Here is a 21,871-nt window from a genome sequence, read left to right on the forward strand (position 1 = left end):
TGTAACGTTCCTACATGTCTACTAACTCTGATTAGAGTGTTAGAAGAGTATTAGTAGACTGGAAGGGTTAGGGTTCGAAAAAGTTGACATGCAGTTGCAAAGTTGCTTCTAGTCAGTAGCTGACAGTCTACTAATACTCTAATAAGAGTTCGTTGACATCTAGTTGCAAAGTTATTTGTAGTTGCAAAGTTATTAATAGTCAACAGAATGTTCAAAAGGACCATCAAAATAAAGTGTTGCCCGTTTTTGTTTCAGTGTTCAGACAAATCCTGCCTCCGGACCCCATCCATGAAAAGACGCCCCACTGACAGCAGTGCTGAGGGGAAAAAAGACACTGGCATGCTAAAGTACATCCGCAACCAGGTATCTCCTTTCTGTCCACTACACGGAGAACTTTACTGGTGTACAAGCTGTTGCTATTGTTACAAATGCATAAATACTGTGAGTTAGTAGTGTTAAGTATGCTATGTTCTGTTTTTTTAGGTAATGAGCCTGTCTCCAGCCCCTCTGTCCTTGCTCATAAAAGCAGCCCCTATCCTGACTGAGGACATGTATGGAGACATTCTGCCTGCAGCATGGGAGCTCCTGCTGAGTGTGGATGAGCATATGGCTGCAGCTGCAGGTCTGTCTGGCTCCTCCCTTGCTGGAGAATCTACTCAGAGTTATTAGTTAGTTAGCCCATGAAATGAAACTGTGACAGCATTTTATAGCTAGGGGATTTTATTCCTATTTAAGGCATTGCAGAACCAATTTTCATTTTGGTAATGTTGATGACCATGTTCCAAACCATAGTGGGCAGCCTACTTATGTATTTTGGGAACTATTAAAGTCACCATGACATTTTTTTTATAAAAAATGTATCCATGCACATTAATATTTTTTTTTAATTCATGTGCATTAATAATCTTTAATCAAAATAAATTCCTCTCCCTCTTGCAATGACATCCCTTCTGTTCTTTGATGACATGTTTATTGGCACGAGGACGGGACAACCTGTCATTCACATGAAATCACAGCACTAGCAAATGACAACAATCCATTCAATTCTGGTTGGACAAAATCAAGTCCCACCATAATTTTTTTTTCTTGTCCGAGAAGTTTCACTTGGATGTACATCACAATAGGAAAGAAAAGAATACCGCAACTTCACTTTCATGCCAACTTTAAATGTTATTATAAATTAAGCTTTACATGACTAAAGCTTGATTTTAACAATATTTCATAAAGGTATTGTCAGTGCTTGGAAAGTATCAGCAGAAATGAGTTTTTAGTTAACTCATTAGTTAAAATTCTATACGTGCTATACGAATAAAATCTAATTATTTATATAATATAACTACAAATATTTTAGGACACCTAGGTAGGGCTGTGAACGATTAATTGCGATTAATCAAATCCAAAATAAAAGTTTGTGTTTACATAATATATGTGTGTGTATTGTGTATAATTATTTTGTATATATATATAAATACTCTCACATGCATGAATATATTTGAGAAATATTTGCATTTATATACTGCATATATATTTTTATATGATTTATATTATATATAAATAGAACCATTTTATATATAAATAACACATTTTTCTTAAATATATACATGCATGTGTGTGTATTTATATATACAAAATAATTATACACAATACACACACATACACTCTAAAAAATGCTGGGTTGTTTCAACCCAATTTTGGGTAAAATATGGACAAACCCAGCCGTTGGGTTACATTTTTACATTAAATTTTTAACCCAACATTTGGGTTTGTCCATATTTTACCCAAAATTGGGTTGAAACAACCCAGCATTCTTTAGAGTGTATATTATGTAAACACAAACTTTTATTTTGGATTCGATTAATCGCGATTAATCGTTTACAGCCCTACACCTAGGTTCCGTGTATGCCTTTTTTGTGCTGATAATAAGAGTATCAAATATTGTGCAAAAGTTCATTTATTTCAGTAATTCAACTTAAAAGGTGAAACTAATATATTATATAGACTCATTACATGCAAAGTGAGATATTTCAAGTATTTGTTTGTTATAATTTTGATGAGTATGGCTTACAGCTTATGAAAACCTTTTCACAATATTCTAATTTTGAATTTGGGGTTTTCATAAGCTGTAAGCCATAATCATCAAAATTATAACAAATAAAGGCTTAAAATGTCTCACTTTGCATGTAATGAGTCTATATAATATACTAGTTTCACCTATAAATGAACTTTTGTCCGATATTTAAAATTTTCGAGTTTCATCTGTATAAGTTATAAATATTAATACAGCAACATCAAATTTTGCTGCAATCTGGAACTGTAAGAGTTTGCCACATGTTGCTGTTGACATTTTTGTTTGGATGCTGCCTTAAAAGGTGGCTGCCTATGTATAGAATGTAGACAGCAAGACAACTCCCCATTGTTTGAAAGGGAGCAGGTATATGCTTATCCTTATGCTTATGTCTCACTCTATACATTAATTATTATCATACAAACACACACAGGTGCCCTGTTCCTGCTGTGCGCGGTGAAGGTGCCGGATGGAGTGACCGAGATGATGATGGCTGAATTTCAGCACCAGGAAGCGTGTCAAAGAATTAACTCCATTTTGAAATTCTACACTGTCTGGAGATTCCGTTACCAAGTGTGGCCTCGGATGGAGGAGGGGGCTCAGCAGATTTTTAAGGTATTATTGATGGGGAAACAATTTACAGTGCAATTTACTGCAGTATGCTACTTCTAATTTCTATGCATATTATTATTTGTTATTATTTTGTTTTACATCCTTACAATATCATTATTGTCAATATCAAAACTTTTTTCAGTCTCTCTCTCTCTCTCTCTCTCTCTCTCTCTCTCTCTCTCGCTCTCGCTCTCTCTCTGTGCATGTTGTTTTATAGATTCCTCCACCCAGCATTAACTTCACGCTGCCCTCTCCTATCCTGGGAATGCCCTGTGTGCCCATATTTGACCCTCCATGGGTTCCTGTTAATGCAGGCACTGTTCCGGATGCAATTAGTGAAGATCAGTCTGTACGTTTTAGTGTCCCACCACACCACACATATCCTGCCTTAATGCAAAATGGTCATGCACAAATTTTACAGAAGATATTTCCTTATTAGCCACTCATTCATTTCATCCTCTGCTCCCTGTACATTTCAGAAATCATTCTCGGCACGTGCAGTGTCTCGCTCTCACCAACGGGCAGAGCACATCCTGAAGAACATGCAGCAGGAGGAAGAGAAGAGGAGGCTCGGTCGTGAGGCCAGCATCATCACGGCCATCCCTGTCGCTCAAGAGGCCTGCTATGAGCCTACATGTAGTCCCCCACCCGAACAGGAAGAAGAGGGTGTGTCATTTCTGTTCTGTGTCATTTTCATTTCTGGATCTTTTAGATAAATGAGTGGTCCCACTTAACATTTTGAACTACTGTACTAACATTTAAATTAATCATTTGATACAATACACTTAATGTGTACATATATGATTTCACACTGTACTTATATTTAAAAAATACCTGCATGTAATTACATCTGCAATTAATTTATGTAATTACTTCTATAATGACACTGGTTAGGTTAAAGGTTGGTTAATAAGGTGTAAGGGAATGGTCAACATACCAAACCTGTCCCTAACATTTACCCGTATACCCGGTAAGTCAGTAGAGGCAAAAGTGTTTTACAATACAACATGAACACAATAAGTTCATTGTACCTGTTTTTTTATGCAAGTGCATAGTAATTAAAGACACCTAATATATAATATATATAATATTTTATCACCTAATATATAGTGATAAAAAAGGGTTCATTTTACTTGAAAACATACTGTAAGTTTCCATAACTCAAAACCCATTCCAAAAAAACATTGATTGTAACTCAAGACTTTAGATGTACAAAGATTACACACTCATGTTACTTATGAATAGGAGAAAGTGCAACAGGCAATACGCCTTCTAAATAAAAGAGCCAGTCGATGATTGGTAAAGTCATAGCATCACTGCAGCTGCCGTCAGAGTCTCTGCTCGCCATAGAAACAGTCAGTGTTTTGAGACGCGCACTTTGGACTGCACATGTGCATTGGCTGGTCCAGCCTGAAAAAGAAACTTTTTTTAATGATAGTTAAACATTTATGGGACATGTCAGATTTTGTTGCTGATTTGAAATAAGTTATATTTAAATGTGAATTCGACAAGCAGTTATTGAGATTTCAGGATTCCCCCATTCAAGTAGACAGGACTTGATCTTGGATAGCCTACCCGAAATAGCCTCTCGATTTGAAAGTGAATTGTGTGTGAGCAATGCTTTATACAAATTCCACTGAAATACCTGTACAGTAACTCTGCATACAATGAATCCCAACATTACAAATGAGCAGCTGAAATTTTTGGTTACACTTTATTTCGATAGTCCACTTTAGACATTCTACTAACTATAAGTAAATTTACAACTACATGTCAACTAACTCTCTGTAGACTGTAGTAGACTGTTAGGTTAGGTGTTAGGGTTCGGGTTAGGAGAATAAGTTGACTTGTAGTTGCCAAGTTACTTATAGTCAGTAGAATGTCTGTTGTTGGGGGACCAACAAAATAAAGTGTTAGAAAACATTAAGCAGACAGTCTACTAATCCTCTAATGACAGTTAGTTGACATGTAGTTGCAAAGTTGCTTATAGTTAATAGAATGTCTAAAGTGGACTATCGAAATAAAGTGTTACCAAATGTTTTATCCTGGTTTAATTTCTGAACTGTTTGTTTGAACAGATTGTTTACTGAACGATTAAAAACTAAATTAGACTCAACAGCAAACCCATAGCTTGTGTGTGAATACCGCATGGACACTTCACATGTGAATGTATTCATATAGTCTTAGAATTAAACAAGCCTTTTTCTCTCTCTTTAAGTGCCAGAAAGAGAGTAGAAAGTGGTGATTAAATAATTAATAAACATATAATCTATAATGGACTTCATACAAATTTATAAAATAACAATGAATGACATGACTTCTTTAGATTTTGAAACTCTGATTTCACTTTAAGCCCAGTGATCAATCCTGAAATATGTGTTTTCAGAACATGTTGATAGAGATGAGCTAATTATGTGCAAATGTAATAGTGGTATCCTCTTCTCTGTCAGTAGAAGATGTGATGAACCTGACATCACGTCGTCTGTCCGTCAGCCCTTCCTGTGCCTCCAGTAACTCTCACAGAAACTACTCCTTTCGCAGAGGCTCCGTGTGGTCAGTGCGCTCAGTGGTCAGTGCTGAAGGTAAGCTGACTTACCGACCAGTTCACCCTCTCCATATTTACAACAGATTTAGGAGTACAGTCATTTGTAATATTTATTTTATTGTTTGCTATTCATGTGGTTTGTTTTCCCTTACAAGATGACGAGAACACAACGGAACTCACACCAACACACCACATGCTGCAGCCACCCCAGGCTGTTTTCCCACCATGCATTTGTGCTGCCGTGCTGCCCATTGTGCACCTGATGGAAGATGGAGGAGTTCGGGAAGATGGAGTTGCAGGTGAGAGGCAAAGAAGAATCTTCCGACAAACCATTTAATTCGCATTTTTACCCACTGTTCTTTTAGACTCTCACACTACTACTTTGTTTCTTTGTTTTGTGCTTCTACAGTATGTGCTGTTGCTCAGCAGGTCTTGTGGAACTGCCTGATCGAAGATCCAGCATTGGTTCTTAGACACTTCCTGGAGAAACTCACAGTCAGTAACAGACAGGTAACACCACTTAAGTAGTCATTCTTTCAGAGAATAAAAGATGAACGTTTGCTGTTATATGATGAAACATGGTTATTGTTCTCAGGATGAGCTGATGTACATGCTGAGGAAACTGCTTCTTAACATTGGGGATTTGCCTGCACAGACCTCACACATTCTTTTCAACTATCTGGTGAGACTTTAGCATGAAGAAAATAAAACTAACCAGCAGAAAGACCCAAAAAGGGTGTTTTACAGCAATGCCATAGAAGAACCATTTTGGATTCCAGAAACCATTTTTCTTTGTGTGAAGAACCTTTAACATTTTCTGTAGTAAAAAAGTGTGCTTTACACTATAAAAATAATATTATATAAGGTTCCCTATGGCACAAAGTACCATTTAAGAGTCTTTGTTTGGGATAGTTTATCCAAAATGAAAATGCTGTCAGAATTTACTTACCCTCATGTCATTTCAAACCCAGAAGACTTTGGCTATTCGTCAAAACAAAAATGAAGATTTTTTTAATGAAACTTGAGAGGTTTCTGTTCCTCCATTGAATAAAATTGATCCATAAAGGTAAAATAAATCCATATGAAGTCTTGTGAAGAGATAGGATAGCTTTATATGATGAACAGATTTAATTTAGGCTTTAATTCACATATAAACACATACATAGCGCATCACATATGGTAAACATGGAAGCTTGTGTTTGCACTACATGCTAGAAAAAAAATGTAGTTCTCGTTTGAGCTTTTATGTTTGTCATATGTGATGCGCTCTATGTATGTGTGTATATATGTGAATAAAAGCCTAAATTAAATCTGTACATAATATAAAAAGTGATCATATTTCTTCACAAGACTTTGATTAAACCACTTGATTCATATGGATTTATGTTACGATGCCTTTATAACCTTTTTGGAAGTTTTGGTTACCTGGACTATCAATGGAGGGACAGAAACCTCTCAAATTTCATACAAAATATCTTAATTTGTGTTTTGAAGATTAACAAAAGTCTGAAACGACATAAGGGTGAGTTAATGATGACAGAATCTTCATTTTTAGGGAGATTCAGGGATCTCTTTGTGCAGATCTAGGTCTCATACTAGACATGTGAAATCTGATGTTTTTCTAATTTTTTCCTAGGTGGGCTTGATCATGTATTTCGTAAGGACTCCCTGTGAGTGGGGCATGGATGCCATATCAGCCACATTGACCTTTCTGTGGGAGGTGGTGGGTTATGTAGAAGGGCTCTTTTTCAAAGACCTTAAACAGACTATGAAGAAAGAACAGTGTGAGGTCAAGCTTCTGGTTACTGCCTCCATGCCAGGTTGCATATTTCAGCTACGCTCCATACAGAAAATAAGTTTACTAGTGTCCTGTTCATGCTCATAACTGAACCTGTAATTGTGTGCCTAGGAACCAAAACCCTGGTCGTTCACGGACAGAATGAGTGTGACATTCCTACCCAGTTACCAGTGCATGAAGACACCCAGTTTGAAGCTCTTTTAAAGGTCATTGTAATAGCTGTAGATTTGTTATATGGACATGTTATTGAATGATGTTGCTATATTTTCACAATTTAATAAACTTTTGTTGCTTAATGTCTTCATGCCAGGAGTGTTTAGAGTTCTTCAATATACCAGAGGCTCGATCTGCTAACTATTTTCTAATGGATAAGCGTTGGAACCTTATCCACTATGCCAAGGTGGGTTATAGTTTTCAAAGACATTTCAAAGGATACATACTGGAAATTCTTGGTAGTAAACACTAGAACGCTTGTATTTTGGCTGATCTTTGGTATGCATCTCTACATCAGACCTATGTGCGAGACATCTACCCTTTCAGAAGATCAGTGTCTCCTCAGCTCAACCTGGTTCATATGCTTCCAGAGAAGGGTCAAGAGCTCATTCAGAAACAGGTGTGCTTTGTGAATCTCAAGGGAGAAAGTATGTGAACCATTAAATGGTTCAGCAAAAACAATGTAATTTGTGTTAGATCAAGGTCACTTTAGAATTCTGAACTATTGTTGAATCTATATAGTGTACATAATTTTTTTTTTTTTTTTTTTTTTTTTTTTTTTTTTATTAAGAAAAATATAGCACAAATTACCAATCATTTGTTAAAAAAAATTTCAGGTGTTTTCCAGAAAGCTGGAAGAGATTGGCCGAGTTTTGTTCATCATCTCGCTTACCCAGCGTATGCCTGCCATGCACAAGCAATCCCACGTCTCCATGCTTCAAGAAGACCTTCTGCGACTGCCGTCATTTCCTCGCTCTGCCATTGATGCTGAGTTCACCCTCTTCAATGAGCCTCTAGGTAAATAAGAAAAATAATTGGATTCTCTTTTACGTTAGCTAAACGGTTGACTAACCATTTAAATGGTTGACTAACAGTCCAACCATTTACCCAGTGGTGTCAGTGTGCCAAAAGTCAGAATATGGCAAGTTCTGATGATTTCATCCATCTTACAATATTACCTGACAATTTCAAAGTCCTGAAGTCAGGCATATGTAACATCTAATGGTTGACTATAATCTTAAAATATATCCAAGACATCTTTATTCATTCGATTAGATGAGCGGCTCAATTTGACTAATTTAATATTACAAGACAAGATGCTGAGTTGAAGTGTAGAAAAACCGAAGAAAGAAAAAATACATGCATGTTAATGTTTTAGATTAAGGATCAGATGGACACAGTTTTTAAAAATGCATTCATCAGCAACGCTGCAGCATTCCATAAGAAAAATTTTGATTTCATGGTAACTTTAAACTAAAAAAGAGAGAAATTACTTATGTTCCTATTGGTCATTAATCGTATTGGTCATAAGTATACACACTTACAACATAACGTTATCGCAAGACCTAGACCTAAGGAAAACTAAGGGCTTAAATACACAAGGAAGATCATTAACAGAATGGGTGTGTAACTCAATTAGAAACCATAGCAACTAACAACGAACAAGAACTCATTCATTGCAACGAGAACTCATTCACTCACCCAGGCAAAACAGGAACAGGGAAAATCATAAGTAACCGTCAATTTTACCCTTCCGATCTAATATTGCGCTGCAAACATTAATAACAGCTTTAAATTGTCAATGCTGGCAAATGGTATAAGCGGAATAATCCATGGCTAGCTGTGCATGAAACGATTATACTGCGCATTAATTACTGCGCAATTTCTTTTCGGGCAGTTCTTTGCCTCCACGTATTGCTTTAAAATCGTTAAATGCACAGCTAGCCATGGATTATCCCCCCTTACTGTCACGATTTGGTCTTGTTTTGGTCATGTTTCATGTCATTGTCATGTTTCCATATCTGTCATGTGATTCCCTGTCAGTCATGTGATCCTGCCATGTGTTCCCTTGTCTGATGTGTCATGTTGTCATTGGTTCATTGTTTCATTGTTCACAGCAGGTTTCCCTTGTCTTGTCATTAGTCATGTATGTATTTAAGCCCTCATGTTTGCAATGTGTCTTTGTCAAGTATTGTTTCCTGTAGATCACTGGTTGTAATGGAGTGACATGGAAACCCGTTCTGTTTCTTATGGAATGTTGTGCTATGGAAAAGATTATATTTTCCACTTGTGAACTGGTATTTACCAGTGTGTTGTGTTCAAGTGCTTTTGTTGTCGTAATGTAGGGAAAAGATGGACTCACAGATCCAGACCTGATATTTGGCTAAAACAATTTTAGATTGCTTAAGTCATCTGCTACAGCTAGAAGATGATTTATCAAAACTCAAACAGTAAATAATATGCTGTATATTTTCGGTATATAACAGTATTTTTAAAACTGACACTGAGTGTTAACGCATTATATTACAATTGTTAATGACACAACATTGTATAGGCTACAAAAACTATCCGCTAACAGTAGCAAAAAAAAAACGTTTAGTTGTGTACAATGCATTCACGACTCTTGCGTTGCTCTCCGCCATTTTGAATAGGTCAAAGGTTATATCATCTCTGCAACTCGTGCATCAAAATATTCTACAAGCTGCCCAGTGGAAAATACCACATGAGGGGGTGTTCATGTGAATTTTCCACGTCGGCTTTTGGTATTTACCATAATCACCATAGCACGTGAAGGCTCCATAAGTCTTTGTTCATGTTCATGTCTTTATTTTGTGTTTTCATGCCACACAGTGTTTTTGTTTCATGTTTAATCTTATTTATAATAAACTGCACTTGGGTTCTCATCTACACTTGCCTCCATTGGATCCTTTACACTTACATAGTTATAATTTGAAGAATCATTACATTTCATTTTAAAATAATATAGAAACATTTAATTACAGTTCTGAATACATTTTGTATGTTCGTATTTTTTTTTTTTTTTTAATACCCTACGGTCCTGGTTACATTTAAAAAGATTTTAGATTTTCATTTTTAGAAAATCTCCTTTACAGTTCTTATGTTAAAAAAATGTGTGCATGTTCATATAATACACATTATAATTAATATGTAAATCAATATATTTCCCCCTTCCCAGGCAAAGAGCTTTTTGGTTTGGACACTTTACACAAGGTCCTATGGATCAAACTGCTGGAGGAGATGTTTCTGGGCATGCCCAGTGAATACCCCTGGGGTGATGAGATTATGCTATTTCTGAATGTGTTTAACGGTGCCCTGCTCCTACACCCCGAGGACAGTGCCCTCCTCAGGCAATACAGCGCCACTGCCATCAACACAGCTGTACACTTCAACCACCTCTTCTCTCTCAGTGGCTATCAATGGATCCTTCCCACTATGCTTCAGGTTAGCAGCACACATATTAAGTTATTTTCCTCATTTATTATGATTTAGGGATGTTTTCTCATTTTTTTATTATGCTTATTCGGTTTTGTGTTGCTGCTTTTCTTTGCTGAAGACATACGCGGATTATGAGAGTAACCCACTGTTGCGTCGAGGGATTGAGTTCTGCTGCAGACAGTTCTATATCCTCCACCGTAAACCATTCATATTGCAGCTCTTTGCTAGTGTGGCCCCACTGCTGGAATTCACTGTAAGAGCTTTAAGATTTAATGGTTTTAACAACCCTTCATTTATAGATACTGTTATTACAGTGTCATTAAACATTGAATGTATGAACTGACTTTTTTACAGACTCGCACTAGTACTGGTCTTTCGAAGGGCGTGTCTTCACAGTGTCTTTTTGACCTGCTGGTATCTTTAGAGGGAGAGACTGCAGACTCATTGGATGCTCTGGAGCTGGTGAAGGCTGAGAAACCTCTCCGCTCTCTGGGTAAGATGGCACACAGGTCTACCCTCGTCCTCAGTTTTATGTGAACACTATTCGGCTTGGCTATTGCTATTGTTCTGGGTTTTCTTTTTTCAGATTTTTGCTACGGTAATGAGGATCTGGCATTTTCAATAAGTGAAGGCATTAAGCTGTGTGTCACAGTGGTCGCTTATGCCCCAGAATCCTACCGCAGGTTTGTCACTTGCAGATTTCAATCAAATTCTTTAGAGATGTACTATATATATCTACTATCTATCTACTATATATACTATATATTATCAATATATATATATATATATATATATATATATATATATAATATATATATATATCAATACTGGATATATATATATATATATATATATATATATATATATTTATAGATACTGGATATATATTGTCCAATATTATAAAAGTGTGCATGCTCATGTACCTAATTTTTAGTTATATTATCTTTGACGTTATTTAATGCTAAAGTTAATTTTTCAAAACATAATTAATTTAATAACACCGCTAAATGTAATCTTAGTAAATCTCAAAATAAGTATCCATTTGTTTAATATTGGGTTTTTGTATTGTTTTAAATAATTATGTGATTCACTTGAATTAAAAAATTTCATTTTATTTTATTTTTTAATGTTTTATTTTCAATTGATTTAGACAAAATAGTATCATTTTAATATCAGCCATTTACCAGTTATCAGAAACAACATTAAAATGATTACTGTAATGCTGCCTGAATCATAATCATACACTGTTCGCTCGTTGGCCAGAGGAGAACTGGCCCCCGACTGAGCCTGGTTTCTCCCACGTTTTTTTTTCTCCATTCTGTCACTGATGGAGTTTTGGTTCCTTGCCACTGTTTGCCTTGGATTTTGGCTTGCTTAGTTGGGGACATTTATTATTCAACAATATTATTGATCTGCCTTACTTAAGGTGGACGATGATGCAATTTTTCTTCTAGAAACAAACTTTGTTGTATTATTTTCATGTTATCACTGTGAAGCTGCTTTGATACAATCTGTATTGTAAAAAGCGCTATATAAATAAAGGTGACTTGACTTGACTAGACTATTGGCTGATAACTTTCTCTGTAACCATTTAGAAATCCATTAAGATATGAAAAGTCATGTAGTGTATTCCAACCTTATTAATAAACTTGGTTTCTCTGTTTATTTTGTCAGTCTGCAAATGCTAATGGTTCTGGAGGCTTTGGTTCCATGTTACCTGCAGAAGATGAAGGGTAACACACAGACTCTGGAGTCTGCATCTGCAGCAAGAGATGAGATTGCAGCCATAGCTGCTCTGGCCACCTCTCTGCAGGCTCTGCTATATAGCGTGGAGGCATTGACACGGTCAGTCCCAGAACACAAGCCTTTACTGTAATTACTTACTGCTCTGAAGTCCTAGATATTCCCTGTGTCATGTATCATTTATAATGGTGTTATCACATGATTTTGAATTCCTAGACCTATGACCGCACCTCAGATGAGTCGATGTGATCAAGGCCACAAGGGAGCCACTACAGCCAACCACACCATGTCTGGAGGACCAAACACTAGGTCAGAGCAGATATAATTGGCTTATGATGCGTCTGTGCAGTGTGCACCAAAAAACATTATAGTATGAAGAGCATGGTACAGTGTATAAAGTCATGATCAGTTTTGAAGACCGACCATAGGGTTTGACATCTCTCAAGTTTCTTCTTTTTATTGGGGCATCAGAACTAAATCATAAATTGTCACAAAGAAACTGTCCAATATTACATTCTTGAGACAAAAACAAAAAAAACATATCCCTTCTCCTTCCCAACTTTTTAAAAAAAGTTTTAAAGCCTACAATAATTACTTTTATTCAGAGCTTTCTGGTTCGTTCAGGCAGGATGTTTCAGAGAAAAGAAAAGAAGAATCAGTTACTATGACAGCAGATCTGCTACATTCTAACTCTAAGCCCTAGAATAGATACATTTGAAAAACATCTCTTACAATCAGTGATCTTGGCATGGCTAGTAATATCTGCATTAATAAGGTTATCAGTAAAACAGTATAACTCAAACCATCTGAATCATCCACACAGAAGGGCAGTGCTGAACATATGCATTAGTAACACAACTTGCATTTTTATGCTACAACCACAGATGTCGTTTGAGAGCCCAGAATTCCGTAGTGAATCATTAATGCCTTTGTGCCTAGCCATATAAATCTTTAAAAGTTCCCCTGTTATGCTTTTTTGGATATTACCTTTGATAATATAGCTGTTTGTGAAGGTAAAAAGTATTTTTTTGTAATTTTGGTGTCATTACCAGTGATTTTAAGCTATGGTTGCTAGGTGATTTTGTTTTGGCCTTTGCTGATTTTGTATGTAAACCTCCAAAACAAAACTAGGTACCTTTATAGCATAATAGGGGCACTTTGCAAGTTTCACTTGCAGGTTTCATTGCAATAAGTGCCATTTAGCCTCAATTTTATTTCATGAATTAAAAAGGATACCTTGCACAAATAATTGCATTTGGGTCATTTTAACTGAATATCTTATGTTTTGTTCACTCGAAACAACATTCTCCTGTCAGCTTCCTACTTTACCCAGTTGCTGTAGAAGAAGGTCACTTGGCACCATGCTGACACCTACTGTATATTGTTACTATAGCAACCCAAGTAATATAGCAGAAAATGTCCACACTTCCTGAACACATATTGTCTATTGATATGGTTTGCAAAAAAAACAGTAATTATTGCTGTAATTTGACTCTTTGCAGGGATAACCTGCACCTGCTGGAGGAGGGTCAGGGTATACTGAGGGAGGAACTGGACGAGCGCATCGCCCGTGAAGAGTTCCGACGCCCTCGCGAGTCTCTGCTCAACATCTGCACGGAGTTCTACAAGCACAGTGGTCCGCGCCTCAAAATCCTGCAGAACGTGGCAGGAGAACCCAGAGTCACTGCTCTAGAACTGCTGGACATCAAGTCTCATATGAGGTGAAACAAAAGCTACCTAAAGAAGCTTGAACATTCATTAGTAATTAAATGTCCACAGCATTATGGAGCAAGCGAGTCATAGCATGCATCTATAGCTTAACCCTTTATGTTCTACAGACTGGCAGAAATCGCCCACTCCCTTCTCAAATTGGCCCCGTATGACACACTGACCATGGAAAGCCGAGGGCTGCGCCGCTACATTACAGAGATGTTACCCATTACCGATTGGTCAGCAGAGGCCATTCGTCCCGCCCTCATCCTCATTCTGAAGAGGCTGGACCGCATGTTCAACAAGATTCATAAAATGCCCACACTCAGGTGCGTTCACCCTCAGGCTCAGAGCACCAGGTATGTCCTCACTCTGATCTCTAGCCCTCCACCATCTGTGTTTCTGTCTGCTCTGGTGGAGCTCTGCTGGCATTATCAGTGGTATCAGATCTTTGAGATGTGATGGATGGCTGCTGCTTTTGTGCTTTGGTGGTGTGTTTGTCTTCCATTGTCTCCATTATGGTTTTAAAATAAAGTTGAAGTGGGCTAAATGTTGTAAAGCAAAAAGTATGTCTAATTATGCTGTATCTTGCTTGAGTAATTTGTGTGAATATTTTTAGTTTGGTCATGTTTGTGAAATATTGTATCGTAAAACTACATGTACTTAATATAATATTACAATACACCAATTTAACTGGATGTTGTCATTTACAACCTTACAACCAGAAGTATTCTGCATAAAGGCCTACATTATTTAGACATAATGTTTGTTAGTTTATCACTGGCAGAAGCCAAGTCCTTAAAGTGACATTTTCTAAATGTTTAGCGTAGCAAATTTTTTTTTTGCATGCATGCATGCATATCAAAGAGTTTCTGATAAACTTGTGAGCACAATTTCCTGCAAACGCAGGTTTGCACGCTAATATTTTATGCGCTTATAGAACTTTTTAAGGGGGGTGCTCAGTAATTCAATGACTAGTGGCAGAAAACACTGGTTACCTGGTTGAGGGCCATCTTGTCAGTGTGTGAGATGAATATCTCTGAGTGTGTGAGATGAATATCTCTGTGTGTTGTTTTTGCAGGCGGCAGGTGGAATGGGAGGCGGCTAGCAGCCTGATTGAAGGGATTTGTTTGACACTTCATCGGCAGCCAATCATCTCCTTCCTCCCCCACCTGCGATCTCTAATCAACGTCTGTGTAAACCTGGTGAGTCCCAAACACCTGTTGCTGATTATATGCTCTGTGTGATATGTATGTGTTTACATATAGATGTGTGTGTTAAGGTGATGGGGGTTGTGGGGCCGTCTAGCGTGGCAGATGGACTTCCCTTGTTGCATCTGAGTCCGTACCTTTCTCCTCCCCTTCCCTTCAGTACTGCAGTTGTGCGTTTGGTTGCCATGCAGATCCAGGTATAGTCTAATTCTTCCGTAGGATATTACGTTAGCACTTTATTTTACAGTCCTTTTCTGAATGCACATACTATGTACTTTTAGTAATTACAAGAACTGGGTAATAACTAGGTACTAACCCTGAACCTACCCCAAAACCTGACCGTAACCCATGTAGTTGCCTTTTTTACCGGGTACTTCCTTTGGTAAGTGCACGTACTGTAAAATAAAGTGCAACCAATAATTATAATGTGCATTTCAATTCATTGGCATATTTTTTGCCTGCATTCATGGGCATATGTTTGTCTTCCTCCAATTCTAGGCTTTAAAGGATGACTTCCCGCTCAGTCATGTGATCTCCCCCTTCACCAATCAGGAGAGACGAGAGGGCATGCTGCTTAACCTCTTGATTCCATTTGTATTGACTGTGGGCTCAGGAAGTAAAGGTCTGCCTCAGAGATCAAACAGAACCAGGAACTATTAGGGACAGTTCACACAGAACGCATTTTTACATTCCACTGGCACTGCACATGCTTTTCTGTTGTTTTTCTATGTAGACATGTGGTAGACGGATGTGTTTGACCATTGCTCTCGTGTCCTGTGTCTTTTGCAGTGTCTTGTGCATGACACGACGATCTAGAAATGCGGCGCTCTTGTTAAAAGATGTTCAACTTTTTAAAAACCTGTCTCTAGACCTTGCATGAATTTTTGTTTTGTTTTTCACTGACCTGCCTCTCACATTTTTAACTGCAAAAACGCATGTGTGAATGGCCCCTTAAATATGCTCAAAGAGATAATGCGTTTGGATGTCATTTAGAATATGTTTGTTTGTTTGCCCTTCACAGACAGCCCTCATCTGGAACAACCGGAGGTGTTTCTACTTTTGCAGACAGTCATTAACATCCTGTTACCTCCACGCATCATCAGCACCTCCCGCAGTAAGAACTTTGTTCTGGACGCATCCCCTGCCCACTGCTCCACCCCAGGGGACACTGGGAAAGACCTGCGTAGAGAGGGATTGGCTGAATCCACCAGCCAGGCAGCTTATCTTGGTACTAGAGCCCTAGAAAGGAAAAATTTCATTTTAAAAATGTTTCTATATGCTATGTAGATATTTTAAATCTGCTCTCTCTAGCTCTGAAGGTGGTCTTAGTTTGCTTTGAGCGACAGTTGGGTAATCAGTGGTACAAGCTGAGTCTACAGGTCAAGGAAATGGCCCTGCGTAAAGTCGGCGGTCTGGCTTTTTGGGATTTTATTGACTTCATAGTGCGCACACGAATTCCAATCTTCATTCTACTACGTCCTTTCATACAGTGCAAGGTAAGATTTTGAGGGTATGCACTACCTTTCTGAAATTTCTATTAGTGGTCGACCGATGTTTTGTAATGGCTGATACCAATGGCCAATATATTGTGGGACGGTATATTACAACTTTGACAATAACCATAGTTATGGTCAAACCATAGTTCCAACGAACATTCGCAAATAGCATTGCAAAGCAAAAGTGAGATCTAATTAGCTAATGTTAGCTGAGCCCCTTTAACAGAGATTCCGGAAAATACACGGATAATGTGATCCGGGATTTGTCCCGGGATTGTTTGATTTTGGTTCATTCACACTGCCAGTAATTTTCCGTAATCTGTGCGTGCGTTCACACACAACCCGTAAATATCCCGTAAAGACACGTGACATCGATGTGACGTAATGTCTCCAGCGTCTTAAGTTTGCTTATGAGCTGCGATTTCTCTCTCGCTAGTGCATTTTTTTTTTTTCTGATTTGATCATAAACTAGCGCATTACGTACCGTTTCATAGCTGGCAAACGATCCTAGCTTCAGCGGCATCACTACGACACGCACCTTACGGCATTGATTACGGCTTTTGTTCACACAGAGCGCGTTCCGGGACTGATACCGGCAATGTTATTAGGTCCCCAACCCGGCATCGATCCCAGGACGTGTTTGCGTTCACACAGAAGGCACTCCGGCAATTTCCCGGGATCAACGCGCTGTGTGAAAGGGGCTCTATAGTTACCTAATGTTGACCTAAGGCTTGGTTAGTGCAAATGATTGAACAACTATCCAACATTTTGGATAAAACAAACCTGTTAAAAATAACTGGCAGGCAGCAGAAGAAAGCCTTCCTCTAAATATATAAGCCTTGGTGATATGACGGTCAACCACTAGTTTCTGTCTCTTATCTATCTTCTCCCAGCTTTCTTTCCATGTTTCCATAAGGTTGATGCTCATGAACAAGTCTTCATGTCTCTACTTTCAGCTATTGACCCAACCGGCTGAGTCTCAGGAGGAGATCACTGCCCGTCACCATATCGCAGAGCAACTAGAGCGTCGTTTCATCCCACGTTCCCTCTGCAAGAGCTCTCTGTTTGCCGAGTTCAGCAATGAGCTCAAGATCCTGAAAGAGGCTGTGCACAGCGGCTCCGGTGAGAACTGGCTTAATTGATAAATTACTTCTAAATCAAAAGTTTAGCTACCCATTTGTCAGGATTTGTCACACTTTGTTAAACCTAGGTCATCCTCAACCATGGGATAATTTATTATTGGGTTGTCATGTTCCACACTGCTCCTGCGTTTGTAATTAATCCTGGTTATTCAGGTTGTGAGATCTAACCCAGGGTTAAAACTGGATTAACCCAGGGTTAACAAATACATTAACCTAGGATTAAATGTAACATGAAAATATGTTCTGTCTATATCTCCCTGTTTTTTTTTCCAGCATACCAGGGAAAGACTTCCATCAGTACTGTTGGCACGTCCACCTCTGCATACAGGTTAAGTCTCGCCACCATGTCTCGCTCCAACACTGGTACAGGAACTGTCTGGGAGCAGGAGAGCCAACCCTCACGTCAGCCCTCACAGGATACACTCAGTCGTACCGATGAGGAGGAGGAGGAAAGTGTGTAATTCTTCTTCTTTAGTTTCTGCTTAAAAGCCTAGTTCACTCAGAACATTTTAATTTGACCATCATTTACTCACTCATGTGTCATTACAAACCACATTAACTTTCTTTCTTTGTAAACTATTTCAACCTGTTGATTGAAAAGACTTAAAAGACCAGTATCTGTTCATAAATATATATGTGACGTGTATATATGACTCGTACTGTAATGCAAAAGCCAAATTGACTGCTTTTATGTACCATCCAAATTGTTTGTAGGCTCATTGCATGGAGAGAAAAAAAACTTTTTTCCAAAAGAAAGAAAGTCATGTAGGTTTAGAGCAACTCAACCATGGGTGTAGCTTGCAGGGAGGTGACTGAAAGATGCTACTACAGTTTTACAAATAAATTATATGTTCAACTCGAAAGTAAATATGCATATAATGTATATACATATACAAATTCAGCTGTTTGTAAGTAGTGTTACTGGTTACCTTTTAATGTAGATTATTTTAATCAAAGATGTACTTTTAAAACAGTCATCAATGCTAAATTATTTAGCATGACCTTGCATAAAATAATGATTAGAAATGATTTAATGCAGCATGCTAAGTTTAATGTAAAATGTATGGGTTTCACTGCTGAGGAATTTTAGAAGCACTTGCCGATGTTATTATTACTGAATGATCCATATTAACTCTTAATCTGTCATTTTCAGATGACTCCATTAGCATCCCCAGCGTGGTAAGTGAGCACGAAGCTTTCCTCCCCAGGCTCATATCCCAGCGCCGTTTCTCCAGTCACGCCACAGGCTCAGTCGCCGCTCAGCCTGAACCAGGCATAAGCACCATGCTGCCCAGTCACAGGTAAACAAGCACCCCACTTCAAAACTAAAGCTCATGTAGACTGAAAGCAACAGAAACTGTCTATAACAACCTTATTTATCCAATCTTACCTTATCTTTCCCTTTAAGAGGGGGCTGATCTACAGCTGGGGGGTTGCATGTCTCTCTTATTATTCCCCTAATCTTGTTCCCTGCCCAACTCTACAGTGAACCCAATGTGCTAGATGAATCCCAGGGGCTTCTGGAGGAGGGTAACCTGTCTAGGTACAGTGTCACGGCCCTGTGTGTGCAGTGTCTCACCGTCTGTGTGCCGGGGCTGGGCCTGCCTTCCCTGTTCATCACATCCAACTTGAATTCTCACTAGGATCTTTCTCTCTCTTTTTCTTTTCATCCTCTCCAAGTCACTGTTTCTTTCTGTCTCTCTCTCTCTCTTGGCAAGGGACACTGATGCCCGTCTACGTATTATCACTCTGTGGTACTCATGTCATCTCCAGTGAGCCTCATGGTGTCATGGTGTCCACTCATGTTTCAGGCTTTTTGCTGCTCAAATTGGAGTTCCTCTTTGGGGGGCCAATCTGTGGGGCTGGTGGGGTTTGGTCTAGCAGGTTTAAAGTGGACAATTAGACATTTTGGAGAATTAGACAAAAATGTGTTTTCTGATCTGCCATCATATGAAACTCTCAAATTCACTTATTGTCAGAAATGGCTTAGTTCAAACGGGGGGTCACGTCCTGCTTACACTGCTATACCAGCTTCTCTATTCCCCTTTGTTTTTTTGTTGATGACATTGCAGGTTCTGACCTGTGATTCATGCTTTTCTGATTCGTCCCTGTCCCTGTGTTTGATTTGTGGAAGGCTATGGACTGAGGGGGATTTGTGGAAGGGACACATTTCCTCTTAACTCTCCCATTTATTAGGAGGATTTAACAGGGATTGTGTTCAGCTCTCCAAGGAGTTCAAGCTCATCGGCTCTGTTTGTGTCTTTCCTCGGCTTTATTCTGCAGGGTTGCCAGTGTGCAGAGTGAACCAGGACAGCAGAATCTGCTCATTCAGCCGCCTCTCGGACGGAAGAGAGGACTTAGGCAGGTGAGCTTTCAGTCATATTTATAACGCTTTTGCATTCGGTGTATTATGTTAAGGCATGAAATTAAGGCGCTGTGACTTGTAGCTACGGCGACCCCTGCTGTCTATCCCGAGGGTGCAGGACGAGTCTCGTGGGCGTCAGGGAGCCAGACTCTCGACAACCCGCAGGAGCGTTCAGCCTAAGAATAAACCAATCGACAGAGGTACGTGTTGTTTGTATGATTACTTGAAAAATTAAATGAACGCCTATGATGCTAATGTGCACAACATTTGGCATATTTAACCCTGTAAGGCCTGATATATATAAAATAATAATCTAGAAAATAGATGTAACCATCTAGTCTATTGAATCTTTTGACAAAATGTATATAGCATGTATAATAATGTTAAAAAAAACATTATTATGAACAATAATTTAAATAAAAATATATATGATAGCAAAAGCATTGTTGTTGTGAAGATTTTATTAATGATAGAGCAGGCTGCATATATATATAAAAAAATACATATGTTCCCAATCTAAATAAAAAATAATACTTTTTTGATATTGTGGTGGGCATAGTGTATTTAAAAAACATGCCTCAAATACCTACTGTGTAATTTAGTACATTTTCAATGTGATTTTTTTTATAAGCAATGAAATATACCTAATGTCTATAAGTTGCTTAAATACACTTCGATATCAATATATTGATTATATATATATATTGATGCCCTGAGGATGGTCGTTTTACCGAAAGCTTGGTGATTTAAATTTGCTTTAAGGATCTAAGTGTGCAGACAGTTTATTTTTTTTATTTTTTTTTTATTTTCAGTCTTGTTTGTCTGGCACCTTGGTGATCATGAGTGCGTTGTAAAAAGATTCAAAAAAAGATATCAATATATTGCAATACTTTTTCTGGGTTTCATTGCCTACAAAAAGTGAAATAATAAATGTGCCAATATACATATTCCAATAAATATGGAAATAATATTAAAAGTTCTTCTACTTCCTGAAGAGCATGAATGATCCACCAGGGGGCAGAAGATATGTAGTAGGTCATATAAAAAGGTTATTTTGGAAAAGCATTAGTCAAATTTATGATCTAGAGGCCTTAAAAATGCATGTATCAAATTGAATTAATATGGTTTTATAGGGTTAATGACATCAGCTCAAATGGCCTCTATGAGAATACTATATGGAAGAGTCTGTAGGGCAAACAGTAGTGCTTGCTTGGTGCTAACAACACTAATGTTATGGATTTGATTCCCAGGAAATCGCATGCACTAATAATATACACCTTGAATGCAATGTACGTCACTTTGGATAAAGGTGTCTGCCACATGCATAAATGCAAACGAGGCTCAGAGTGTCTAATGAATCTCTTTATTTTTTCCTAAGTTCATGGTGACCAAAAGAGGTCTGTGACTTTCACTGAGAGCCAGCAGGAAGCAGCTGTCAGCAGTGGCCTAGCAGGGGTCACAGAGGTCGGGAAGCTGAGCCATGACTCTCCTTCCACCGCATCGGAGTCCTCATCACCTAGCATCAAGACTGCCCCGCACAAACCAGCATTGCCACAGGTCTGATTAAGAACACTGTTCAAATGAAAGCTTGCAGAGTTGTTGGGTTACACACATTCTTAGTTTAAAATGACACGTTCATAAGCTCTAGTTTGAAATATACATGAAAAGTTAGGGTGCATTGAGTGAACTTGACCAGGGTTGGAAATAAACAGTTTCTTGGAGTAAAAGTGCCAT

General features: G+C 38.3%; 1 protein-coding gene across 1 annotated transcript in view; it reads left to right on the forward strand.

Annotated features, from left to right (window-relative positions):
* The window catches only part of unc80 (unc-80 homolog (C. elegans)), a 54,498-nt gene that overhangs the window by 29,860 nt on the left and 2,767 nt on the right, over nucleotides 1-21,871 (forward strand). Inside the window, exons 30-63 of the mRNA XM_079627959.1 lie at nucleotides 256-363; nucleotides 484-622; nucleotides 2,499-2,680; nucleotides 2,895-3,026; nucleotides 3,157-3,343; nucleotides 5,131-5,259; nucleotides 5,378-5,521; nucleotides 5,632-5,732; nucleotides 5,818-5,904; nucleotides 6,859-7,042; nucleotides 7,132-7,226; nucleotides 7,331-7,420; nucleotides 7,532-7,633; nucleotides 7,851-8,031; nucleotides 10,211-10,476; nucleotides 10,589-10,723; nucleotides 10,825-10,963; nucleotides 11,057-11,153; nucleotides 12,145-12,315; nucleotides 12,430-12,522; nucleotides 13,716-13,934; nucleotides 14,052-14,252; nucleotides 15,005-15,128; nucleotides 15,206-15,331; nucleotides 15,633-15,756; nucleotides 16,156-16,362; nucleotides 16,446-16,630; nucleotides 17,587-17,752; nucleotides 18,046-18,225; nucleotides 18,926-19,073; nucleotides 19,259-19,315; nucleotides 20,056-20,137; nucleotides 20,220-20,337; nucleotides 21,516-21,694. Coding sequence (XP_079484085.1) covers nucleotides 256-363; nucleotides 484-622; nucleotides 2,499-2,680; nucleotides 2,895-3,026; nucleotides 3,157-3,343; nucleotides 5,131-5,259; nucleotides 5,378-5,521; nucleotides 5,632-5,732; nucleotides 5,818-5,904; nucleotides 6,859-7,042; nucleotides 7,132-7,226; nucleotides 7,331-7,420; nucleotides 7,532-7,633; nucleotides 7,851-8,031; nucleotides 10,211-10,476; nucleotides 10,589-10,723; nucleotides 10,825-10,963; nucleotides 11,057-11,153; nucleotides 12,145-12,315; nucleotides 12,430-12,522; nucleotides 13,716-13,934; nucleotides 14,052-14,252; nucleotides 15,005-15,128; nucleotides 15,206-15,331; nucleotides 15,633-15,756; nucleotides 16,156-16,362; nucleotides 16,446-16,630; nucleotides 17,587-17,752; nucleotides 18,046-18,225; nucleotides 18,926-19,073; nucleotides 19,259-19,315; nucleotides 20,056-20,137; nucleotides 20,220-20,337; nucleotides 21,516-21,694 — 4,878 coding nt within the window. The remainder of the gene's footprint in view (nucleotides 1-255; nucleotides 364-483; nucleotides 623-2,498; nucleotides 2,681-2,894; nucleotides 3,027-3,156; nucleotides 3,344-5,130; nucleotides 5,260-5,377; nucleotides 5,522-5,631; nucleotides 5,733-5,817; nucleotides 5,905-6,858; nucleotides 7,043-7,131; nucleotides 7,227-7,330; nucleotides 7,421-7,531; nucleotides 7,634-7,850; nucleotides 8,032-10,210; nucleotides 10,477-10,588; nucleotides 10,724-10,824; nucleotides 10,964-11,056; nucleotides 11,154-12,144; nucleotides 12,316-12,429; nucleotides 12,523-13,715; nucleotides 13,935-14,051; nucleotides 14,253-15,004; nucleotides 15,129-15,205; nucleotides 15,332-15,632; nucleotides 15,757-16,155; nucleotides 16,363-16,445; nucleotides 16,631-17,586; nucleotides 17,753-18,045; nucleotides 18,226-18,925; nucleotides 19,074-19,258; nucleotides 19,316-20,055; nucleotides 20,138-20,219; nucleotides 20,338-21,515; nucleotides 21,695-21,871) is intronic.

Source organism: Phoxinus phoxinus, assembly GCF_949152265.1.
Source record: "Phoxinus phoxinus genome assembly, chromosome: 11".
Taxonomy (NCBI): Eukaryota; Metazoa; Chordata; class Actinopteri; order Cypriniformes; family Leuciscidae; genus Phoxinus; species Phoxinus phoxinus.